This window comes from Poromitra crassiceps (genome assembly GCF_964638095.1).
Source record: "Poromitra crassiceps genome assembly, chromosome: 13".
Taxonomy (NCBI): Eukaryota; Metazoa; Chordata; class Actinopteri; order Beryciformes; family Melamphaidae; genus Poromitra; species Poromitra crassiceps.
In genome coordinates, this window is record NC_139644.1 from 1,160,133 (window position 1) to 1,184,801 (window position 24,669).

At 48.0% G+C, this 24,669-nt stretch overlaps 1 protein-coding gene and 1 pseudogene across 2 annotated transcripts in view; one reads left to right on the top strand and one right to left on the bottom strand.

The window, feature by feature from the left end:
• Positions 1-15,411, bottom strand: part of cUnh18orf54 (chromosome Un C18orf54 homolog) — a gene marked incomplete at both ends in the record, with an annotated part of 43,871 nt that extends 28,460 nt beyond the window's left edge. Inside the window, 2 exons of the mRNA XM_083649320.1 lie at positions 4,609-4,747; positions 15,280-15,411. Coding sequence (XP_083505446.1) covers positions 4,609-4,747; positions 15,280-15,411 — 271 coding nt within the window. The remainder of the gene's footprint in view (positions 1-4,608; positions 4,748-15,279) is intronic.
• An 8,496-nt stretch (positions 15,412-23,907) lies between these two features.
• On the top strand, positions 23,908-24,231 carry LOC310787858 (immediate early response 3-interacting protein 1 pseudogene; annotated as a pseudogene). The gene has a single exon. The product of its transcript is annotated as an immediate early response 3-interacting protein 1 pseudogene (transcript).
• Positions 24,232-24,669: the final 438 nt, after the last annotated feature.

Sequence of the window (24,669 nt, forward strand, 5' to 3'; positions counted from 1 at the left end):
TGTAAGAGACATGAGGTGTCCATATGCCCGTAAGAGACACGAGGTGTCACGAGACACGAGGTGTCCATATGCCTGTAAGAGAGACGAGGTGTCCATATGCCTGTAAGAGACACGAGGTGTCCATATGCCTGTAAGAGAGACGAGGTGTCCATATGCCTGTAAGAGACACGAGGTGTCCATATGCCTGTAAGAGACACGAGGTGTCCGTATGCCTGTAAGAGACACGAGGTGTCCATATGCCTGTAAGAGACACAAGGTGTCCATATGCCCGTAAGAGACACGAGGTGTCCATATGCCCGTAAGAGACACGAGGTGTCCATATGCCTGTAAGAGACACGAGGTGTCCATATGCCCGTAAGAGACACGAGGTGTCCATATGCCCGTAAGAGACATTGTGCCCGGGATCCCACACAGGGGGTCCATGAGAAACCAGCGGGGTAAGTCTCCCGTTGCTCCCAACCTCAACGAGGTCGGCTAGAAATGGGTCTCAAATAACCGAAAATGTATTAAGTGAGTTGGTCCTAAGGAACCTAAGTTTCTCCATCCGTATAACAGAGGTCATGTCCGACAGCCACAATTGAAAAGAGGGTGAAGAGGGGGACTTCCATTCCTTCAGGATGAGTTTCTTGGCAACAGTTGTCCCCTGTGTCAGAGATTGTTGCACAGCTGTGGGGAAGTTCAGAGAAGACTCAGAGCAGCCAAAGATGGCGAGTTCTGCCTCCGGCTGGAGGGTTATTTTGTAGGCCTTAGAGTACCAGTCAAATATTTTTGGCCCAGAATCCCGTTAGTGAAGAGCAGAACCAGAAGGCATGAGATAGAGTGCCCTCTGACACCTGACATCTGTCACACAGTGGCGAAACAGAAGAGAAGATCTGTAATTTATGATTGGAGTAGTGAAGATGGTGAGCAACTTTAAATTGGATCAGCTAATGTCTGCTATTAACTGAGCAGAGTTGTATCACCGACAGACTCCTTTGTTTCCCATATAATGTCAGATAGATCACTACCAAGTTCCCCCTGCCAGCTTCTCTAATCCTCTCAGTAGAGGCCGTGTTGCAGTTGTCAAGCAGACATACAAATCTAGAAATGAGATGCTTGGAGTGAGGAGGGCTCAGCACAACATTAAAAAAGCATGTTAATCTGGGAGCGCTTCAAAGGTATGAATCTTGGATCAAACCTGGAAGTGTCATGGAAATTTAAAATACAATTTCCAGGCCCTGGAAATTTTTGAAAAGTAATGGAAATTTGTTTGATAATTTAATACTATTTTCATGACGTTTTTACGCTGAGTTTACAATAATTCTTCCCAAACTTTTTCATCTAGGGACCCAAAAGATACATTTTGTGTCTCCCTGGGACCCAAACTCACAAAAAACATAATGAGTTGCCATGACGACCAGTTGGCGACCCATATTTTTGGAAACACTAAGAAATAACGTTCACAAGCAGGCACGCGCTCACTAACGTTACCTGAAAACTAGTTTGGTGGTGGCCTGATACAGCTCCATAAACTCCAGGCAGGCAGGCAGGCAGAGCTAGCCGCTTGGTTAAATGGAGAAATAGGCTGCCTACATGTCATGGGCAACTGCAACAGACCAACAGACCAACAAGCCCGGGCCGAGCAAAATGCAGGCTGTGTTGTGAGAGAGGCGGCAGCATTAACGAGCCACGCGCAAATAAGGAAGCAAACATCAAAGCGCTGCTGCTCGTCAAGCTAACGTTACTGAAACTTCCATCACTGAACTGTGTTTCTTACCACAGCGAGGAAACTGCTGTGACCGAGCAGCACGTCTCTCTCTCGTCGGCTACCAAGCAGGCAGCGATAACAAATACTGTCACGAAAAATTAAACGCTGATGGTGGCTAATTATTATTATTATTATTTCACTCGTTTGAAGATGCAAGCCTGCTCTCTGTTGCTCCATGCTGCTCGCCTCGTACTTTGCCAAGTGAAAGGGGGGGAGAGTGATAGAATATGCACTGCTTGTAGCACAATACTAACGATCTGGTGGAGCCATTCTAATAGTTAATGATCTAATATCGTCATATCGCCCACCCCTAGTTAGGGATGCAACGGTATGAGTTTTTGACAGTATGATAACCTTGGACAAAAATACCACGGTATCGCGGTATTGCGGACCTTTATGTACGGAACATCTGTGTTTTTACAATAGCCGAAATATTCCCATACAGCGGACGTCGTCTTTTTAGATGGGGGAAAGTTCAGGGGGGTCCTTGCGTTCTCCTGCTTCAGCCATTATCACACACGGTTGTAAACATAGTCAGGGACAGCTCCTCTCTGCTGTGCTCTAGTCTAGGTAGGCATGCAGCCAGGGGGAGGGGCCGCGTAAGCTGCACTCTACAAGCGACCTGGGCACTTTGTTTTGGGGAAACAGCTGATACCGTGGGGAAGGTATGACGGCAAATCTTAGTGGTTTTGATACCGTGATGTTTTCAAACCGCGGTATACCTTCAAACGGTATACCGCTGCATCCCTACCCCTAGTTCATGCACAACACTGGAACTAATGTTATCAAGATCGCAAGAAACTGAGTATATCGTTGGAGGGTCAGGGTGCCATATACAGTGAAGGTTTTCTAGCACAAAGACCGTCATAATGCACATAAACCTGCCCAAGCAAATGCATTGGTCTATGGAAACAATCTGGCAAGATGGCCCAGACACCCCTGATGCCTATCCTACACTGAAGCAATGCTGAAGCAATGCCACACAGAGGCAGTTTAAGAGAGGGGATGACGTGCAGCAAAGGGCTATGGTTTGGAAGCACCAAACCTAATGGGCCTTTTCCATTGGCACGTTTGGCCACACCAAGTCATGCCATTCTGCGCTGATTTCTGTTTCCATGATATTTTTTACGTGTCAAGCCATGTCGTGCTCCAGATGGACCTAATCTGGAGTGGGGTCAAAGCACGCCGGACCCGCCTCCAAGCGGGACCCCCCTTCTTCCCCTCAAACAGCTGTGTTGCGATGCAAAACTCTCATGTCTCTGTGCTGGAGTGGAGAGAAAAGCGTTTTTAAAAGTGTGTTCAGCTCTCAGTACTTTTGTAGCTTCTAACAATCTCTGTAGTTTGTAGTTTAATGCATCTCCGGTGTTTCGGTTTGTACGTTCAGATATCTGCTTCATTTGACCATTTCCTGGGAGCTGTGTATTGTTACTGCTGAGCTGATGAAAACATTTCCTGCTGCTGCTTAATAATAAAAGCTTTCCACTGACAAACTATTGGACGGCTCTTATTGTGAAGAACTTATAGGAAATGCAATGTTTATCCACCGTTTTAGCCACGACTTTTGACCATTAGCGACTAGTCACAGCCATATCGATGCTGCTGCTGCTCTGCGCACCTGTTGAGTGCTGACCAATTAAATATGATTATTATTATTAATAATTATACAAAGTTGTGCCCTTAATGACAACACTGGAATAAAGCTTGACTATAGAGTCTATAACGAATAGACTAGAGGAATAAATACATTTGAAACGTTTATTTACGAACACATTATTTTTGTTTGTTTGTTTTGCGGTTACTGCGACGGCTTGGCTGGCTTCACTAATTTGTGCGGTAAGGAAAAAAATCAGCTCTACTGAAAACTGCAGCCAATAATGCGCAAGTGCCTTAAACCTGCATTCTTTCTAATGGCCTGCAGGGGATGACTCCACTGGCTGTAAAGAGAAGTCTGGTTGTATTCACCTTATCATTTGCCCATATCAGGAGGCTTCTGCATACGTCATTTTGTAATCGTTATTCCGTTTTAGACCCGGAAGTAGATTACTCCTACCTTTATCATTTTTAGACTTGCCAAAAAGCTGTTTTCAAGCAATAACAAAAAAAACGTTATAAAGTTTTAATATTTTTTCGGATGAGAACGTAACATCCAAATATGAGACCAGTTTATCAGAATAACGCCTATTTGGACATTTTTAACGAGCAGTGACGAGCCCTGGCTGTGACCGGTTGGACTAGCTAGTATCTGTCAACCCAGCTGACAGTGAGAAAACACTGTCGACGTGCTTAATTTTAACTAACGTTATGCCGACCACCCGGTCAGCATAGCCATCGGCTCCTCGCAGCAGTAACGCTATGAGCATGTACGGTAACTGAAGTTGGCCACACTCGCCGCAGTGTAGCTGCTGAATGTTGCCAAACTTCATTCATCCAGTTTATCGATGTTTACAAATTATGCAACCGGCCGGCCGGCACGCTGAACCGGAAGAAGAAATACAATTGCGTCTGACAAGGAAGATAAAAGTGGGCGTGGCAACATAAGGTGAATAGAAGTCAATGGGAGAATGATGAGCAATTCTCAAATTCCAGATTTGAATTCCCCATCATAAGAAATGTATGATTTGACACCAAGATCATCCATATCAGACTAGTCTACACAAATGTATTGCAGTTAACAATTCCATAGGCTGCCAGTCTGTGGCCACAAAACCTTTTTTACATTTTTAGTTTAAAAATTCATGATGACCCGATATCCAATTCTTTTTGGAATGCCTTTGGTAAGTGTACCAAACTATATGCTTTTATCGCAAAATACTTTTTGCTTAACTGCCCCACAAATATACAGAGTGAACAGAGAGATGTACCATCTTTGTTTCGGAGCGCGGTCCTGGGTCGGGACGGTGTAGCGGACCGGCCGGTCGACAGAAGCAGCCTTCCTGCCTGACGACTCCTCTGGAAGTCTGCGATATAGGCGTCTAGAGCCTCCGAGGCAGACTCGTACTCCTGCAGACAATCAACCAGTGAATCAGTAAAAAATAAAAAATAAATTGTCAGTCAGTCAGTCAGTCAAAAATTTATATATATATATATATATATATATATATATATATATATATATATATATATATATATATGTATATATATATATACTGTAGCTCCAGAAAAAATTAAGAGACCACTACTAAATTATCAGTTTCTCTGATTTTACTATTTATAGGTATGTGTTTGAGTGAAAAGAACATTTTTGTTTCATTCTATAAACTACTGACAACATTTCTCCCAAATTCCAAATAAAAATATTGGCATTTAGAGCAGGGATGTCAGAGATACGGCCCGCGGGGGCAGGTTTCATCCGGCCCGCAAGATGTTTTGGAATATTAAAAAAAATATATATATATATATATATTATATATATATATATATATTATTATTATTATTATTATTATTAAATTCGCACCCCATTATCATGAACTACGTGTGGCTAATAAGCAAGCTAAGAGTTCATTCATAAGTTAATTAACCTGCACTACAAGGAAGTATGTCAGTAGGTCATCAGGTGTAAACAAAGCCGCCATGATGCCACGCTGGAATTGAATCGCGCATTCGGCTACCTACCAAAAAACAAAGGAATCAACAAGATGCTGTCGAAAAAGAGAAAGGTTGACAGGGAATGCAGTGTTTCCCATACATAAAGGAATTTGTGGCGGGCCGCCACAATAATATTTTGACCGCCACAATAAGATGTTGACCAAAAAAAAAAAAAAAAAAAAAAAAAATTTTTTTTTTTTTTACAGTGCACCTGAACGCAACATGCAAGATATCCGCTGAATAGGTGTCCAATAAATGTTCATGTCATTCTGGCCAATACTTCTGTTATAGCATTTCAGTCTGGAATATGGAATATCTTTCAATAATCTATGATTTAGCTGCTAAATTGTCAAATACCGCCATCTGCTCGCTACCCAGGCACTTATGTATGTACTTAACAGATTCACTGCCAGCCATTTTTTTTTTACTGTAGGTAGCTTCTGCCAAGCCGTTTTTTTGAGGATTCTGGCTCATTTTACAAGAGCCGAGGATAATTTTCTGCTTGGACTTTGTGAACACGAAGTTCACAAAAGTACTAATAGAATGTGTGCTTTCTCTGTCTAAAAGAGTTAGTTTTATTTCGTTGAAGCTCGGCTCCCACCTATTGCCATCTCTGCGTGGTACACGCTATCGAATGCTCTTACCTTTTATTACTTTAAAAGTGTCCTTTCCAACCATCCATTAGACCGTTGACAGGATGCAGACTGGACCCTTGGAAAATCCGGGGCGATCCTGACGGTCTCATGGTCTCCCATCCAATAGCAGGAGTAGAGGCGGGCACAAGCCCTCACGCCTGGAATTGGACCGGGAAAACACCACTCTTACCTGCATTCGGCCAAGGACAGACGTGTGAATTATTGCTCCAGATTAGCGTTAGCTTGCCCGACCACTTTCACTTCAACTGCTCCCCGTACATCGGCGTAGCGGACGGGAACCTCGGTCGTTGATTTTCCGGTCTGGAAGGTTACCTTCGCCTGGGCGGTGAAAGTTGGAGGCGAGCGACAAAGCTAAGTGTTTTTTTCACGTGTCGGCGGCTTTTAAGAACAAGCCGGTCCGAGTGTCGTTGTATGCTTGCTAATTGAATTGCTCTGTCTAAGCTAACCTCACGTAGAGATAACTCTCCGCTACTAGCGTCACGTGTTTCGTAGCTTAGTCTCGTTCTTGTGTAAGGTTACAGGTATTAGTCGGCACCACTGCCGACTGGCTTGCTAGAGTTAAGACCCGCTAAAATAGCCTGCCGCCTACGCGCGCTCGGTCTGCCACGTTCAGTGGTTTGTGTTAACTCGCTTGCTTCAGTGTTACCCACAAGGCGATAAAGAAGAGGATACATTAACGTTAACGTTGTTCGCCTGTCACTACCGCGTGTTCTAACAGGATGGCTAGTGTTAACAAGGCGAAGCGCTGTGCGGACAAGTGTGGCGCGTGGCTATCAGCCAAGGACTCGCACACGCTGTGTGTTGAATGCCTGGGACAGGCCCACGCAGATAGCTGCCTCGGAGATCCGGAGTTTTGCCTCGCCTGTACTGAGATGCCTCGTAACACTCAAAAATACAGGGCAGACTTCTTCAGAGGCCACGCTGGCGGCGTTGCTGCTGCAGCTGAGCCCAGCCAGAGTCAGACTACCTCTGGGCCTGCTACCTCCGACACCCCGCTGCCTCTCGGACAGCAGCACGTTGACAACTCTCGGGAGGGCTCCCAGCACAGCTCCCAGGAGAGCTCCCCACGTGCTTCTCGTTTGGGTTCACAGCACGGCCACAAGGAGGGTTCCCAGCAGTGCTCCCAGGTGAGCTCCCCACGTGGGTCTCGTTGGGGTTCACAGCATGGCCACAAGGAGGGTTCCCAGCAGCGCTGCCCGCTGAAGCGCCCACGGCAAGATGCGCGGGGTTCCCGGTCGGGTTCGCAGCACAGCTACCAAAGAAAAAAGGTAGGTTCCCAACAGTGCTCCCCGCCGAAGCGCCCGCGGCATGACGCGCGAATTTCCCAACGCGGTTCTCGGTCGGGTTCACAGCACAGCTGCCAGGTAGGTTCCCAGCGTGACTTCCCGCCGGGATCACGGCAGTGCGAGCAGTATACCCGGCACAGTTTCCCAGCGGGTTCACAGCCCCCCTCCCCCAGGTCGGGTGAAGGTGCGGCTAACTCCCGTGTCTCGGAATGGGCTCGCCTTTCCGCCAAGATGGCCGGAGGCGGGGGACCCTGGGATGACTTCCTCGAGATCCACCCAAAACGGGATGATGAGGCCTCCCTGCTGGCCGGCCCGGGTAACCCAGAAAGGGCTCACCCCGGGGGGCTCCCCCCTCCTGACGACATCTCCTCTGAGATCTACCAGAGGGAGTTCAGGGAGGTCGTGGCCAGGGCTGTTTCCGCCCTCGACTGGGACTGGCCTACGCCCCCTACCGTCGAGAAGGACATGTTCACCGCCTCCCACTTCCGCGCCGTTGAGACGCCGCTACGGGGCAGCCTGCCCTTCTGCCCCGACGTGCAGCGTAGGGTTCAGCGATCCTGGACCAAACCCTACTCCTCTGAGGCCCCCATCCGACGCTTTAAGTGCTGGTCTAGCGTCGTGGAAGGGGCCCAATCAGGCTATGAACACCCCCCCCCACTGGAGAAGGCGGTGGCGGACCACCTGCTCCCATGGCCTTCCTGCTTAAGTATCATTGCTTCCTGGTAGACCAGGTCCAAGCAGCCCCCGAGCCTGAAATGTTCACTGAGCTACGCCGGGTCTCCGACTACGTCTTCAAGATGCTGGAGTGTGTGTCGGAGGACTCAGGGAGGGTCATGGGATCTTCGGTGGCCGCCTTGCGTCACCTCTGGCTGCAGCTCACCAGCCTGCGTGGCCATGAGAGGACGGACCTCCTCAACGCGCCCGTTTGCCCTACCGGGCTCTTCGGTTCAATGGCGGACCTCGCCAGCAGGGCCCAGAGGCGGCGTGAGGACACGGAGGCGGTCGGCAGAGTCCTGCCGCGCAAGACCGGGGCGACCCATCACACAGCGAGGCCACCCCCTGCCCGAGGTCGTTCGACGACGACCCGCGGCAGCCCTGCACGCCGTCCACGGGACAGGCAACCCCAGGGGTGGTCCGGTCCCCCAGCCAACGCAGACAGGAACAGCTCGAATGCCCCAAGGAACACGGGGCCAACACCTCCCCAGCCAGCCTGGACTGGCGCGGGTCGAGGAAGCCGTGCCCGCCGCAGCAGGGGCTCCCGCCGTAACCCTGACAAGTCGGCCACCGCGACCGGGCCCCGAGGCCCGGCGCGTACCTAGCGGTCCCCCGGGGGGGGGAGGGGCAGCCTCCACGCTGCCAGGACCTGGCGTCCCACAGTGTTGTCGAGCGCCGAAGAGAGCCTTGCTCAGTACGTGTCCCTTGCCAGCGAAAGCTGCGAGGTGCTCGGAGGGCACCTCACCATCTGCAGGCCCCCCTGCTATTCCCCCCCCACAGCTGTCGTCGCACCAGCCGGGCAACGACCTCCTGCGGCCTCCGGGATGCAGCCCCCCCGGGCTGGTCCTGCTGGGGCCGCACACCACGGGCGACGACTCGCCGCGGCCTCCGGGACGCAGCTCCTATGGGCTGGTCCTGCCGGGGCTGCACGCCATGCTGCCACGGCCTCCGGGACGCACCCCCCCTGGGGACGTCCTGCTGGGGCCGTGTGCCGTGGCGCCTCAGGATCATGTGCCAAGGGTAACCCCGACACAGGGCACCAGACCTGCCCTGGCAAACAGCCTCCCCCTGTGGAAGAGGCTGTGCAGACCCACACCGTGGGTGCTGCGAACGCTGGAGAAGGGCTACGCGCTGCAGTTCGCGGCCCCCCCGCCGGCTTTCACGGGCATCCCTGTCTCAGACCTGGCGGATGCAGACTCCATGGCTGTCCTCGGCGAGGAAGTCTCCTCGCTTCTGGCAAAGGGCGCGATACGGCCCGTGCCGGACAAGGACAGGCAGTCCGGGTTCTACCACAGGTACTTCCTGGTGCCCAAGAAGGACGGGTCCTTACGGCCCATCCTCGACCTCAGGCGGCTAAACCCCCTGCTCAGGAAGCTTCCCTTCCGCATGTTGACGCTCCCCACACTGTTCAGAGCGATCAGACCCGGGGACTTCTTCACGTCAGTCGACCTAAAGGACGCCTTCTTCCACGTTTCCATCGTGGAAAGGCACAGGAGGTACCTCCGGTTCTCCTTTCAGGGAGTCTCCTACGAGTACTGCGTACTCCCCTTCGGCCTGTCTCTAAGTCCCAGGACTTTCACAGTCTGCGTCAACACAGCGCTGGCTCCCCTCCGAGAGATGGGGATCCGCGTTTACGTCTACCTCGACGACGCCCTGATAGCGGCGAGCTCGAGCGAGATGGTGTCCGCACACACCGAGGTGCTGACTTCCCACCTCCAGGCCTTGGGGTTCCTTATAAACTGGCGCAAGAGCGCCCTTGTGCCTCAACAGGTCACAACCTTCCTGGGTCTGGAGCTAGACTCCCTTTCAATGCGCGCCCGCCTCTCTCCGGAGAGGCTGGACAACCTTCGGAGGACAGCGGAGACTCGGCGTCACGCACGCACGATCTCCGTTCACCAGTGCTCCGTGCTACTGGGCCTTATGGCCGCGGCGACCGCGGCAATTCCTCTGGGGCTGCTGCACATGCGCCCCTTCCAAAGGTGGTTCCTCGGTCATCGCTTGGACCCAGCGATACATCGGTCCCGCGTCCTTACGCTGTCGGACCGCGCTCGCCAAGCCTTGGAAGTGTGGACGGACCGCTGTTGGCTCTCAGAGGGCGCCAGACTGGGTCCGGTCCCACTCAGGCGAGTGATTCGGACCGACGCCTCCCTTTGGGGCTGGGGCGCGGTCTTCGAAGGCCAGGCTGCAAACGGGCGATGGCAAGCCCAACAGCTTCGCCACATAAACATACTAGAGCTGGAGGCAGTTCGCCTCGCTCTTTGGCACTTCCAACATCAGATCATGGGCCACCATGTACTGATACGGTCGGACAACACCGCGACAGTGGCGTACATCAACCGCCAGGGCGGTGTCCGGTCGCTGGCTCTGAACCAGCTGGCTACGGTCATCCACGAGTGGGCCCGTCTCCACCTGCTGTCTCTGTCGGCGGCACACATTCGGGGCCACCTCAACCTGGGAGCGGACCTGCTATCGCGGGGCAACCCGCGCAATTCAGAATGGGTTCTCCACCCACAGGTGGTGGAGCAGATCTGGGCCAGGTTCGGGCAAGCCAGCGTCGATCTCTTCGCCTCGCGGCTCGCACACCATTGCCCCCAGTGGTTTTCCATCCTCGCGGACGATCCACCGTTGGGCCACGACGCGCTGGCGCACGTCTGGCCGAGGGCGGCCCTCTATGCGTTCCCCCCAATCGCACTGATTCCCCAGGTGCTGGCCAGGGTGAGACAGCAAGGGCTACAGCTCATTCTGGTAGCCCCGCACTGGCCGTCGCAGGTCTGGTTTGCGGATCTGATCACTCTGACGAGAGGTCCTCCGTGGCTGCTGCCGCGTCGGAAGGACCTGCTGTCGCAGGCGGGCGGAGAGATACTCCACCCATCCCCACACAAGTGGAAGCTGGCCGCTTGGTCCCTGAACGGGAACGGTTGCTAGCCCAGGGCCTGCCTGCGAACGTCGTGCAAACCATACAGAGTGCTAGAGCCACCTCGACTCGCACTCAGTACACCTACAAGTGGCGGTCCTTCTCACGCTGGTGCGCAGAAAGGAACCTGGACCCGGTGACCTGCGACGTTCGGCCCATTCTCTGCTTCCTCCAGGGTCTGTACGAAGCGGGCCAGTCGCCGCAGTCCCTTAAGGTTTATGTGGCCGCCATCTCGGCCTGCCACATGGACATCGAGGGCAAGACAGTGGGAGGCCTGTCTTTGGTCTCTCGTTTCATGACGGGTGTGCGCAAGCTTCGCCCCCAGACAAGGAACATCTTTCCCAAGTGGGACTTGGTCACGGTCTTGGATGGCCTCTCGAGGCCTCCGTTTGAACCACTCGACGCTGCCGACCTGAAACACCTCTCGCTGAAGACGGCATTGCTTCTCGCTTTGTCTTCCGGCAAGAGAGTGGGAGACTTGATTGCCCTGTCAGTGCAACAATCGTGCATGGTGTTCTCTAACGATGGGCGCAGGGCCACGCTCCGCCCGAACCCTGCTTATCAGCCTAAGTGTATTGGGGCTGGCTTCAGGTCCATGACCATAGACCTGGTCGCGTTTGAGCCTTCTGCCTCTTCTTCGGCGGAAGAGAGGAGACTTAGGTCGCTCTGCCCCGTGCAGGCGCTCCGTGCCTATGTGGCCAAGACGCGTACTTTGCGTACGTCTAACCAGCTTCTGGTGTGCCATGGGGCTAAGGCTCTGGGCAAGCCGTTGTCCAAACAGCGTCTATCGCACTGGATAGTGGAGGCCATTAACTTGGCCTATTCTGCCGCTGGGAAGGTTCCACCGGAAGGAATTAAGGCCCACTCTACTCGGGGCGTGGCTTCTTCCTGGGCGCTGTTGCGCGGTGTGACGGTGGAAGATATGTGCGCAGCTGCGTCATGGTCGACTCACCATACCTTTGTGAGGTTTTATAGTCTGGATGTGGGAGGCGCGACATTCGCTCATGCGGTTCTGTCTGCCTCCGCGGACTAGTTGCCTCGCTGACTGCTCCCCAATCCTTATCGGGTTCCCATGCGCTATAAGCCGTGACGGCCCATTTTTCGATCGAGAGTCGCAAGGTCGGGCACTTAGGTGCTCCTTTGCAGCAAGGTCGGTTGTAAGGTGGCAATAGGTGGGAGCCGAGCTTCAACGAAATAAAACTAAGGGGTTGTCCTACAACCCAGGTTTTATGAGTGAAGCGAGGCTCCCACCTCAGGTGCCTTGCTGCCAGTCTGTCTGGTTCTGGCCGAATGCCGGGTGAGTGGTGTTTTCCCGGTCCAATTCCAGGCGTGAGGGCTTGTGCCCGCCTCTACTCCTGCTATTGGATGGGAGACCATGAGACCGTCAGGATCGCCCCGGATTTTCCAAGGGTCCAGTCTGCATCCTGTCAACGGTCTAATGGATGGTTGGAAAGGACACTTTTAAAGTAATAAAAGGTAAGAGCATTCGATAGCGTGTACCACGCAGAGATGGCAATAGGTGGGAGCCTCGCTTCACTCATAAAACCTGGGTTGTAGGACAACCCCTTAGTTTGTAGAGTTAGTAGTTATGTAGATATTAGCCGTTGAGTACAGCATGGTTTGAGCGTCTGAGACAGGAAGCTGAGATAATCGCAGTTTTGTGAAATTCAATCAAACAGGCAGAACAGTCACTTTAACCATTTATTTTTGGCATCAGTGAGAGATCAGACATCTGAACAATATAGTTCTGAACACCCTCTCCTTTAAACTCCTCCCTCCGTGGGCGTGTCTGGTGGCGTTTGTCACAAGCCAGTTTCTCCTGCCTGTCTGAGCAGTGAGCAGCCTCCCTCTCTGGCGGCCCCTCGTCGGCGAGTGTGGACTGTGGATGGGACTCAATCGTTTCATGGATTTTCGGTTGAGAGCTTTGATGAAGCTTTGTGCGATTCTAGGCTTTATGCTGCCCACCCAGTCTATTTTTGGAACCCCCCACCGTTGTGCGCCGGTGTGCAGCAGCGTGAAAGCGTTTTCGCCTACAGTAAGAGAATGAGGCTCGTTCGTTTCTGGGTTTTCGGAATGCGTGCGATTCTGGCCTTTCTGCGGGTGTTTCAAAGTGTGTTTCATCCATAATCTATTATACAAATTTGCAATCCCCCACGCCAGCACCGCTCTCCGCTCTCGGTGTGCTGCCTCGGGCGAGTCTGGTGACTGATGACTGTAAAATCGCCATGCCATTTCCTTGAGAATGGCTTGCTCCCGTGGCTGTTTTTGGTTGGCATTCTCTCTGTCGGGAGAGCACTGTCGCCACTTAGCTGGTCGGTAAAATAGATTATACACATTCTCTTCCTCCAATATTGGTATAGGAGACGTAAAAGGGGTTGATCGATGTCCCACCGTCAAAAAAAAAACATTTTTTTTTAAGCCGAGATATCTCGTCTTTGGCACTCAACGGTTGGATTCTGTAAGCCGAGATATCTCGTCATTGGCACTCAACGTGTTAACCTAACTAACTTAACCTAACTAACTATCCGGTGTGCACAACACTGTCAGCCTAAACTCCGGCTGACACCCCAAAAACCTACAATCCGCTACAGAAAAATGTATATTGTTTGTTTATTAACTGGCCCCTCGCCTTCTATCATTTCACGAAAGTGGCAAAGCAAGTTGAGTATCCCTGACCTATAGGGAGAAATTTAGTTTGTCATTGTAAACCCACAGCACAGTAATGATGACATGTTCTTCATAGATCTAGCCTTTTAATTTTGCTCTTAAGCTTTCTCAAAGTACACCAAATTCATGCATTTTACTTTAAAATGTTTAAAAAAATCTCGCGGGGGGGCATGCCCACGCACCCCCCTAGGGGGTCTGCGGTCCCCCACCACAAATTCTCAAAATCCTGTGGGAAACACTGGAATGCAGGCAGTTTCAAGCGAAATGGAAAGAGCAGTATTTCTTTTGTGAAGTAAATGGGTAAATGAGTCGAATTGATTTTAGTAAAAAAAAAAATCCGGCCCCCATGAGGTCTCAGTTGAACAAATCCGGCCCTCTACCTAATATGAGTCTGACACCCCTGATTTAGAGCATTTATTTGCAGAAAATGACAAAATAGTCAAAATAACAAAAAAGATGCAGTGTTTTCAGACCTCAAATACTGCAAAGAAAACAAGTTCATATTCATTTTTAAACAACACAATACTAATGTTTTAACTTAGGAAGAGTTCAGAAATCAATATTTGGTGGAATAACCCTGATGTCCAATCACAGCTTTCATGCGTCTTGGCATGCTCTTCACCAGTCTTTCACATTGCTGTTGGGTGACTTTATGCCACTCCTGGCCCAAAAATTAAATTTAATTCGGATTTGGTAATAAAAATGGAATCAACTGTAAAACACGGAATACTGCAGAATTTCCCATAATTTGTCTGAAATTGATCAAATGTAGGCCTAATTATCAAAATCAAAAGTAGACCCAATTATTGTAGTAACCTAAATGATTTCATAATTGTAAAATAGGCATAGACAAATTATTCCGTTTTCGATTGAGGTGTTTTGAGATGGGGGTTGGTCTTGAATGGGACCCTTACGTCATCTCACAACTTTGTTTTCAGTTTGAGAAACATGTGGAAGAGGCTGTCAGAGAGCCAAGACATCACAAAAACAAAAAAATATCAATCCTAATCCCTGAATTAAAAATAAATAAATAAATAAGAGAATTTGGAAAAAAATTAAATGTTATTTGGAAAAAATAAAACAGAATTCCTATGGCTGTAGGGTTGTTATATGCAGTGGAAGTGGTCCCTGGGAAATTTGGTTTGGTACATAGTGGTTAGGAATGGGACCGTTCCGATCCAATATCGTATCGGGTATCCGTTTTGGAAATATTGAATGACCCAATTGTTATTAACCAGGTACCTAACAGCTAATGTTATGAAAGAATTTATTACAAAATACTAAGTAATGTCTCTTTCATCATTTAGCGGTACAAAGCGCATGTGGGAAAACGGCTTTAGTAGGAGCCAGCTACAAGAAGAGGGGCCTTATTTAAAGCAGCAATGCCTAAATAGTGCTGATTTGATTTAGAAGTATCCTCATTTGCCTTGTACATTTTCTTCATTTTGTTTTTTGCACGTTTTATTTTTCTTACATTTTTTCTTCAATTGGCCACATTTTTGTCTGTACTGTATAGTCAAGAAAAAATAGCGATGATATCGGAATAATATTGGTATCGGCAGATATCCAAATTCAGATATCGGAATCGGATCTGAACTGAAAAAAAGTGGATCGGTGCATCCCTAGTAGTGATACTTGGATGGAAAAATGTGGGAACCCCTGCCATATACAGTATCGTGATACTTTTGTACTTGGCCTTCAGGGACACACCTTGTCTCTGTATGTGATGCTGGTGTTGCCTTCAGGGACCAGGCCACTCCTCAGGAAACCGGAGCTGGACAGCAGGGTGGTGACGGTGGACTCTGGAGACAGGAAGTCACTGACAAGCCCAGCGGACTCCATACTAAAAAACAACAACAACGTACAACGACCACGATGATCAGAAGTGGATGACATCACCGCCTAGCAGAGCACGTCAACAGGGTTGAGTTCAGCCGCGACAACCGACAACACGTAGCAAACCGTTTATTTAAATGAAAACGGTGGTGCTTTGAACACCCTGTTGTGTGATGCAAGCATTGCATCTATCTGTAGGATCCACTGTACGCGCACTGCCTCTTTAAACAGCGGGGTTTATATACACGTTGCTGCTGATTGGGTAACACCTCTGAGACACACACCCACCAAACGAGAGACAACGTACCTCAAAGCCTGTTGTACACCATTTCAAGGAAACATGGCGTTCAATCCGGAAAGCAAACCATAGCAGACATTGAACACCGTTTTGCAGATTGAACACACAACAGGAGGAGACAAGAAGACACAGTCTGAAGTTTATCCTGATAAACAATTAATTTTGTGTCTAAATAAAACAAAGAGCCTGAGATCGGACAGACCAATTTGCAAATGCAAATGAGTCTGGAATCTCTCCGACCAGTGGGCATTACTAGGGCTGTGGCAATTCACTTATCTCCCGATTCGATACTATCACGATTCTTGGGTGCCGATTCGATTTATATTGCGATTCTTAAGTATTGCGATTCTACGATTATTGCGATTCGATATTACGATTTATTGCGATTTTTGTTTATTTTTTTCTTTTATTTTTTCAGTTTGTTTGCTTTTTACACTAGATTAGAACATGGGAAAAGTTTAATCATACACTAGAGACTGTATATTATATATCATGAGTAGGGCTGGGCGATATAGTTAAAAACAGGGGCGGACTGGGGTCATAATTCAGGCCGGGCATTAGATACCAAGCAGGCCAGGCCGATATGGGCCGATGCGCGTGAAATTTGGGCCGTTTGAAGCCCAATTTGGGCCGTTTGAAGCCAGATTTGGGCCGTTTGAAGTCCAATTTTACAATGAGATGCACCCACTTTAACCCTGAAGTGTAATTATTACTTCAGACTAACTAATAAAGTAATAAAACCACTAGTAAACCAGTAGGCGGCGCCTGGCCTGCTGTTCAGTGAGTGGCCTGACTGCAAGCACAAAAAAAAAAAAAAAAAAAAAAAATTTGTGTGGCGATTATCGATTCTGGAATAAAAGATCGATTCAAAAAATCGTGACATTAAAAATCTCGATACTTAGGTGAATCGATTTTTCCCCCCACCCCTAGGCATTACCAATACCAACGGGCAGGGCAGGCAGTAAAGCGCTCTGCACGTGGTAGCAGGGATTCTGTTAAGTGAATGTCACTTCCTGCCTTTCTTCCTGTACCAGCATCTCAAAAAATATGAATGGTGGTGAACAGAGAGAGAGACGTTACTTTTTTCATCCCATTTGATTTGAATTGTGCCACGGGGTGCAAAGGTCAATTTTGTCAATTTAAAAGATAACTTTGCATGTCAAGAAAGTCACAGTTTGTGGTAAAACTGTGGTACTATAAGTTATAAATCAGAAAGACGACGCACAACCAGTCACATAAGTGACGTCTCTCCCGCCAGGCCATGTTGTTGATGGTGTGACGTATATTGTGCGACACGAGATGTAGTTGATTGACAAAACTAAACCTTACCTTTCAGTTTCAAGACAAACTGTGACTATCTTAGAAAAATCTCGGTAACGTCTCTCTCCGTTCACCAGCGTTCATATTTTTTCAGATGCTGGTACAGGGAGAAAGGCAGGAAGTGACGTTCACTTTGGCTCTCTAATTAGCCAACTTTTGCCCGTTATCACCAAGCCCCCAGGAATAGCGCTGGGCTTTGAAGCCATTTGAACATGCTGGCGAAGCTCTGTATTGCAAGTCACGTGACGCCATGCAGCCCAGAAAGGAAAATTCCCATCCACTTGCATGGGGACCCCGGCAGCTGTTAAACCCAGGGGAATTTTTTACGGGTGTCACTCAAAGTATAAAACGACTCTTTTAATTATCAACAAATTTTTTATGGGGCATTTTTGTCTTCAGAAGCCACTAAGAGCCGTATACGGGGGTATTTTCTTCTTGTAATACAATCCATGGGTGGGAGGGGTGGGAGACGTCATGGAACACGTCATGGCACACATGCGCACTTCGCCTTGGACTGCATGGCCAGGAAGTAAAACCAGGAAGAAAAAGCCCCCATGATGGCTTCATGCGCCAATGAGCAACCTCCGTCCGAATGCATGGTTGGGTGGGCATGGCACGTCCCCTATCCAGTTCTTTTAATACATCCATGGTTATCACGTGCAGTGAGCCGGCAGATTAAAACATCAACGGCCAAAGTGGCCAGTTGGAAATATGCCAAATAAATAAATTCATTAAGAGCATATTAAATAGCCTAATCTTGTGTGACCTAAATAAAATCATTAATAGCATATTACATTATCCTAATATTGCGTGACCTATAAGATATGTTGCCAGAGTCAAGCTGATTACCGCTTCACCGCACGCAAACGAGCAGAGACGCAGATAATTAATTTGAATTGCAACAGCGTTAATTCAAGGGCCAAGTAATGCACACAATAGCCCATTAGTGGCAACAAAGGAGTGCAAATGGCACCTTATGTAGCAGGGCTACATAAGGTGAATAGAGGCTATAAAGAATAGGCTATAGAGATATCAATGAATTAAACGAGCAAATTCACGAACAGTAGGCTACTCGCTTTGATCAGCCCGACGCAGTGGGAGAGATGAGAGAAGCCACACACACACTCCTCTCTCACTGTCGTGAGTGTTATTGCCCATTGCCCACACATGTTTTAAGCTGCAATGTTTTCTCATCAAGGCAATGTCGAGGAAATATTGGCTCATATCTGTGTCCGCAAATGCTGATAGGAGTGTGCATGTTGTCTGTGTTTCAATAACGAATGCGTCCCAAGCTTGCCCAGAATGACGTGCCTGTTGAATGCCAAACAAATAGGCTATAGACGTATTCCCGCTGCAAAGTCCTCTCTGAGAACATTGGAATAAAGATTGACTGTAGAGCTATAAGAGTAAAATACTGTACTAGAGGAATAAATACATTCGAACCATTTATTTAGATCCAGAGCAGAGAATTGTAGCCTATATTCTGCTCCTTTCTGCGCTCTCCTCTGCCTCTCTGTACAGCAGGCAGCAGCACTCTGCAACATACCTGACCTGATTTAGCGGGCATGGTCCAGAATTTGTGTGTGAATGGCTTAACACAGCTGCTGGGTGTTAAGGCCTAAACATGGTCGTCCGTCAGCCTCGAATTGGAGCCGTCTCGCCGTCTGGCGGCGCCAGCGAGCCCTACATGCTCGGACGCCACTACACCCTCCCTCCTCCCACCCTCCCTCCTCCTGTGGAAGCTCCGTGTGAAAATGGCGGAGATTGTGTGCCAGGCAGTCTGAATGAAATTGAATGTAACGTTCCCAATTCTATGTATTAAATTCTAAAAAACGACCCACAACATTTGGGAAGGCTAAGCCACACAACTAGTTCGTTATAATCTAACGTCATGCTTTGAAAGGCGACTTTACGACGATGAGCCAAGGCAACGGCCAGTCACAACTCTCGTGCAGCTGACGTCACGCACGTATCGTCGCCGTGTAGTCACATTTTCGAGCAGCCCCCGTCAGCCGACGGCGGGCCCCTCCCCGTAGGACGGCGCTCCACCCGCCGTCATACGGGGAGGGCGGGGCGAGGCTCTGACGGACGACCATGTTTAGGCCTTTAGCTAGCTGAATAGCTGGCTGCACTGCTACTGCCACCGATACTAGCGTTTTGTTGTTTACAGTGCAATTATGGCAAGCAGCTTTATCGAACCACACTGCAATCTGTCATTACACTTTAGATATCATAATAGCATTTCTCCTAGTCCAAACCGTATTCTCACGATTCAAGATTCAAGATTTGTATTGTCACTCCGTAGTACAAGTACGCACGTGTGAAATTCTTATGCTGTAGGTTCCGTTACAAACAAGGTGCAGTTTTAAGGTGCAAAATCACAGCAAACATCACAGCAACAAGAATAGGACAATATAGTTAACTAAGGCAGTTGTCAGTCACATCACTAGTCAGAATGGTAATTAAACATATTATCCACAATAACAAATTACTAGTATAAATTGTATTTCCTACTTTGTGGATATTAATCCCCAAATGTCATTTCAGATATCCACAACATCATTATTCTTCCTTCCTAGGACAAATGACATCCCTTTTGCCATTCATGTGTATTGGGCTTTCAATTTCAGATATCGACAATTGCATTTTTGATTCTGGATTTCTGCAACAGATCTGGAATGGTTCTTTTCATTTGTGAAATTGAAATTATGACTAGTAACAATGGGTAGATATTTGAAATCGGAGTTTTTCCTAGTAAGAATTATATGGCAGACAATGCCGGATGTTGGATGACGTTGTATGTGTGAAATGTTATTTTTTGACTAGGAATAATTGAATGACAGATATTAGCAATACATATCAAATTACATGTTAAACGACTTGCCATTGTAATAACGTTATTTTACACTGTCTGGAAGAGACAATAACCAGCTAACTGATTAATGTTAGCTAGCTGTAGTTATCAGTGTTTTGATGTAAGCAGGGATCCACTGCAGAACACAGCTGTTTTCACAACACAGGCTTAGCAGCTGAGCTAACTGTGGAAAGCATTTGTCATGTTCACATTATTGATAATGAATTGGGCATGCCTGATAATAATGATGAACATTTCACGGCGTTTCTGGTCTGTGAGCATGTGCTTTGTGAAATATATCCCCAGTAACATTAACGTTAGCTCAAGTTAGCGAGCTGATGTTGCTTCAGTAAATAAGACTGTTAGCGTTAACTTATGCTAACGTTAGCAACAAGTTGGCTAGGCTAATCTAGCTAACCGATAAACTAACCTAACGTCACAAAACCAAAACACAAGACGTGACAGCTTCGGTATTGATGTGTTTGTAACTGTAGCGTTAGTTAGCCTACTTGTGTAACAATAATAATAGACAGAAACTTACTGTAGTCACTCAGGATGGCGTAGCACCACCGCCTGGCTAAAAACAGTGTCAAAACTGTGCTAGACTAGAGTACACATTAAGCCCGTAACATCTGTATCTAGCGTTCATTCAGATACAGTTGCTTATTTTATCCAGAATGTCCTTATTCCAGCACGTCGTTAGTCGTCTGCATTCTCACTGCTGTTAAAAAATGAATTCAAGGCTCCCGGTTTGCAAATGTTCCAACAGGGTGGCAGGGGGGCAGGACTCGCCATACTCTGCCTCTGATTGGGTCTGTATTACGCATGAGGAATGGTGATTGGTTAAGGTTAGGGTAAAATATCTGGGTAAGCCAATCAGGGCGGGTTCAGTCTGGAATATGGAATATCTTTCAATAATATTTATGGCTAAAAGGCTCAAAGTAATCTCATGTGTAAGAAATGACTGTTCTACATTGAAGTAAACATTTAAATAATTAACTCGTTGGTTTTGGATTTATTTAGCTTGCATTTTTGTTCTTGTGTGACCCTCAACACAGGCTTTGAGAATCCCGGGCCACTTACTGATACTTATGCTTAAATTAAGCCACTCATATTCTGGTTTATTTCAAGAAAACCATTTCGGCTAGTGGATATTCTAATTGGCTGGTAACTTTAAAATCTAGCAGCCATATTGGCAGATGGTCAACAAAGTTAATTTCAAGCCCTGCAGGGAGAGCAGGTGGTGACATAGGAGTGACTTGAGTGAGAAAATGATCAAATATTGGTGGTTAAGACTGAATAATGACATCACAACTGTTAATTAAAAATGAGTTATTCCTCTAAACCTGGCTTCAAATGCACCAAATTTCTTGCGCTGGCGCCGTTCGGCCCTCAGCAAAGTCTGGTAATGAGGAATTTTTTTTGTGGCCCTCTCTATCATCAAAGTTGCCCATCCATGGGTTACGGCATGACAATATTTGTTCGGCCCCCGGCAACAATCTGGGTTTCTCATGTGGCCCACCATGAAAAATAGTTGCCCACCCCTGCCCTAAAGGCACTGACAGGGTTCTGCTGCGCACCCTCGACTTGGAGCCTTGCCGCCGACTAGCGGCGACAGCGAGTCTGTGCATACTCGAACGTAACTCGGCGCGTTGTCTGCGGTACACGTCCAAAACACTAGGTGGCTTGTGGTACACTTATGTCCATTACATATTATCGTGTCGTTTACCAAGAACTTGCAATAATGTCGGTGGGGGAGCATTTTATTGTCCCTCCATTTCAAAACTCATTCCGGTGAGCCTGCAGAAGGCTTTGCTAAATGAGGGACAAGCACTGTTAAATGAGGAAATTTCCTCATTCCTCACAACAAGTACATCAGCGGATATGTGTGTGGCCCAAGGCAACGGCCAATCACAGCTCTCGTGCTGGTCACGTCACGTCCGCGTTGACGCCGTGGAGTCACATTTTCGAGGAGCTGCACGCCCCCTCCGCCGAGCTGCGCCAATAGGACGCCCAGCTGCGGCGACCCCCTCGGTGCAGTCAGCGCTGGTGATTTCGTGTGAGCATAATTTGCGCTTAAGCGCACTCCTCAATTTTGAATTCGATCTGACGGTTCTCGAGATACGCGAAGGACAGACATACATAAGTTGATCGGACGGAGAGTCCTCGAGATACGTGAAAGATGTGATCTTATTGGTTGAATTGCACAAAGTTTACCACTGCAATTTCTCGGGTTCCCAGCAACGCACCCACAAAGTTTGAAGTTGATCGGACAAATGGTTCTCGAGATAAACCGCTTTTTGTGTTGCCACTTGCCAGTAGGTGGCACTATGACTATGCATAAGTCCAAACTGCATGAAATGTGGCACCGCACTCCAGCAAGCGCACTCCGCAAGTTTGAAGTCAATCGGACAAATGTTTCTTGAGATGAACTGCCTTTTGTGTTGCCAGTAGGTGCCGCTTTATCAAATTGCAAGAAATTCAGCACTGCACTATGTTGAGTTCCCAGCAGCCCACTCCCCAAGTTTGAAGTCAATCGCATGAAGGGTTCTCAAGATAAACTGTTTTTTGTGTTGGCAGTAGGTGGCGCTGTGCCGAATTGCACAAAAATCGGCACTGCTCCCAGCAGCGCATAGATTTCGATATAACCCATAGGTGTTATTTTGATAAACTGAGCTAATAACGGGGATGTATACTGTTACGTGTGTCTACTAACATTATTAAAAGATCATAAAGACAACGCTGTTTCTGGTAGTTTACTATTAATCTACGGCTAAGTTCTTTATCTAATCTTATTTATCGCCTCTTTTACTCGAAATGGGGGCATAATTTAGAAAACAGAGCATGAAAAAGACTTGAAATTGTTTATTCATTACATTACATTACATTACATTACGTCATTTGGCAGACGCTTTTATCCAAAGCGACTTACAATAACACATTTTTTGTCAGCAATAGAGCAATCATCTATGGAGCACAGTCTATGACAACTACAACTTCTAGTTGTAGTTGTTGATTCAGACCATAAACTAGTTTGGAACGTGTTTATTTAAGACATAGACCGAGAGAGAAGTTGGGTCGTTTCCCCATTGAGTTGTATGTATGTATGTATGTATGTATGTATGTATGTATGTACAGTATGTATGTATTGTAGGCCTACCTGGTAGTGCAGTACAGACTGCGCCCCCCCACTGGCCATTTGAAAGAATGCAATTTCCGCATTCGCTTCAAATAGAGGGAGGCTGAATTGGGCACTGCTTCCATGCTGTAATATGTCCAGTCCAGCACGTGCCCTCATGCAGCTTACTAGGCTAATGTTATAGCTTTAAGTTTAGTTTACTGGATTGGCCTCATCGTATGGGAAAATACAAATGCGTCTTCTCTTCCAACGTCTTCAGCGGAGACTCCTGTGAGGCTCTGGTGACCCCCATGGGAGTTAGACCCACCCAGTCTGCTCAACCAGGGAGGATGACATCACTGATGACATCATCATCACTGATAACATCACAGAAGACATCACATCTTTAGGGCAATTACCCAATAAAAAAAATCTGGCTCCGTCAGGTCACCCGCACTTTACACTTCCTAAAAGTTTCAGCTCGATCGCACATAAAATGGCATAGCTGTGGCCGGACAAAATTCTGCTCACACACACACACACACACACACACACACACACACACACACACACACACACACACACACACACACACACACACACACACACACACACACACACACACACACACACACACACACACACAGACACTAATTTTTTTTATTAAGTGATGATGATATCATCAGTGATTTATGACAGACACTGATGATGTCATAGACATTGTGACATCATCAGTGATGTCAGAAATCCTTCAGGCTAGGACCCGTGAAAAGCAAGCTAGCTTAGCTTGCACAAGCTCAGACAATTGGGTCTGAGTGAGAAGAATAATTACCCAACTGTGAGAGGCAGCAATGTGCCGCAAGGCATTCAGTCTGCCGGAAAGCCATTAGAAGAAGACTCTGAATAGACAAGATGGCTTTTACTTTGTTTTCTCTCATTCTAGCAGCAATTTTGTGCATAAATGCTGTCGGTGTATTGGACGAAGAAAGATTTCTGAGTGAAATTGGGTGGGGAGTGGACCGACGTGTTGGAGGGTTTGGCTGGGGAGTGGACCGACGTGTTGGAGGGTTTGGTGAAGTGGGAGTCAAAGCACATCTCCTGACCCTTGTCCACTCTGTGAGGACCGTGATGAGAGTACATCTCCTGACCCTTGTCCACTCTGTGAGGACCGTGATGAGAGTACCCTTGATAGCAGTGAACGCAGTCTGCATTCTGCTGCTGCTGCTGATTGGATGATGTGCTGTTGCTGCTGATTGGATGAACACAAGTGACCGAAGACTACAACAGGATTAAACATGTTTACAGCCTGGTTCAAAACACGGTTTTGGTCTAGCTAATTTAACATTTCAAGACAACTGTACGCAGGGTGCATTTTTTATATAACTCACCTGTTTAGAGTAAAACAGACGATAGAAAAGACTGTTTTGGGCGTGATTGTTGCCTGTCCAGTGATCGCGCAACTTGCCGATCATGGACCAATAGCAGGCAACGCTGCAGCTCTGGGAAACCCCTGGTCGCGTGCTGTCTCACGCAAGCTGCGCAAGAACCCCAAGATGGCAACGGCCACACAGGCTTTGGCCCCCAAAGGCCCCTGGGGGCCCCTAAGATTCTCTGGGGGTTACTAGTATCCATCAACACAACAGTTTGCACTTCCATCACACGCATTTTCTCCAG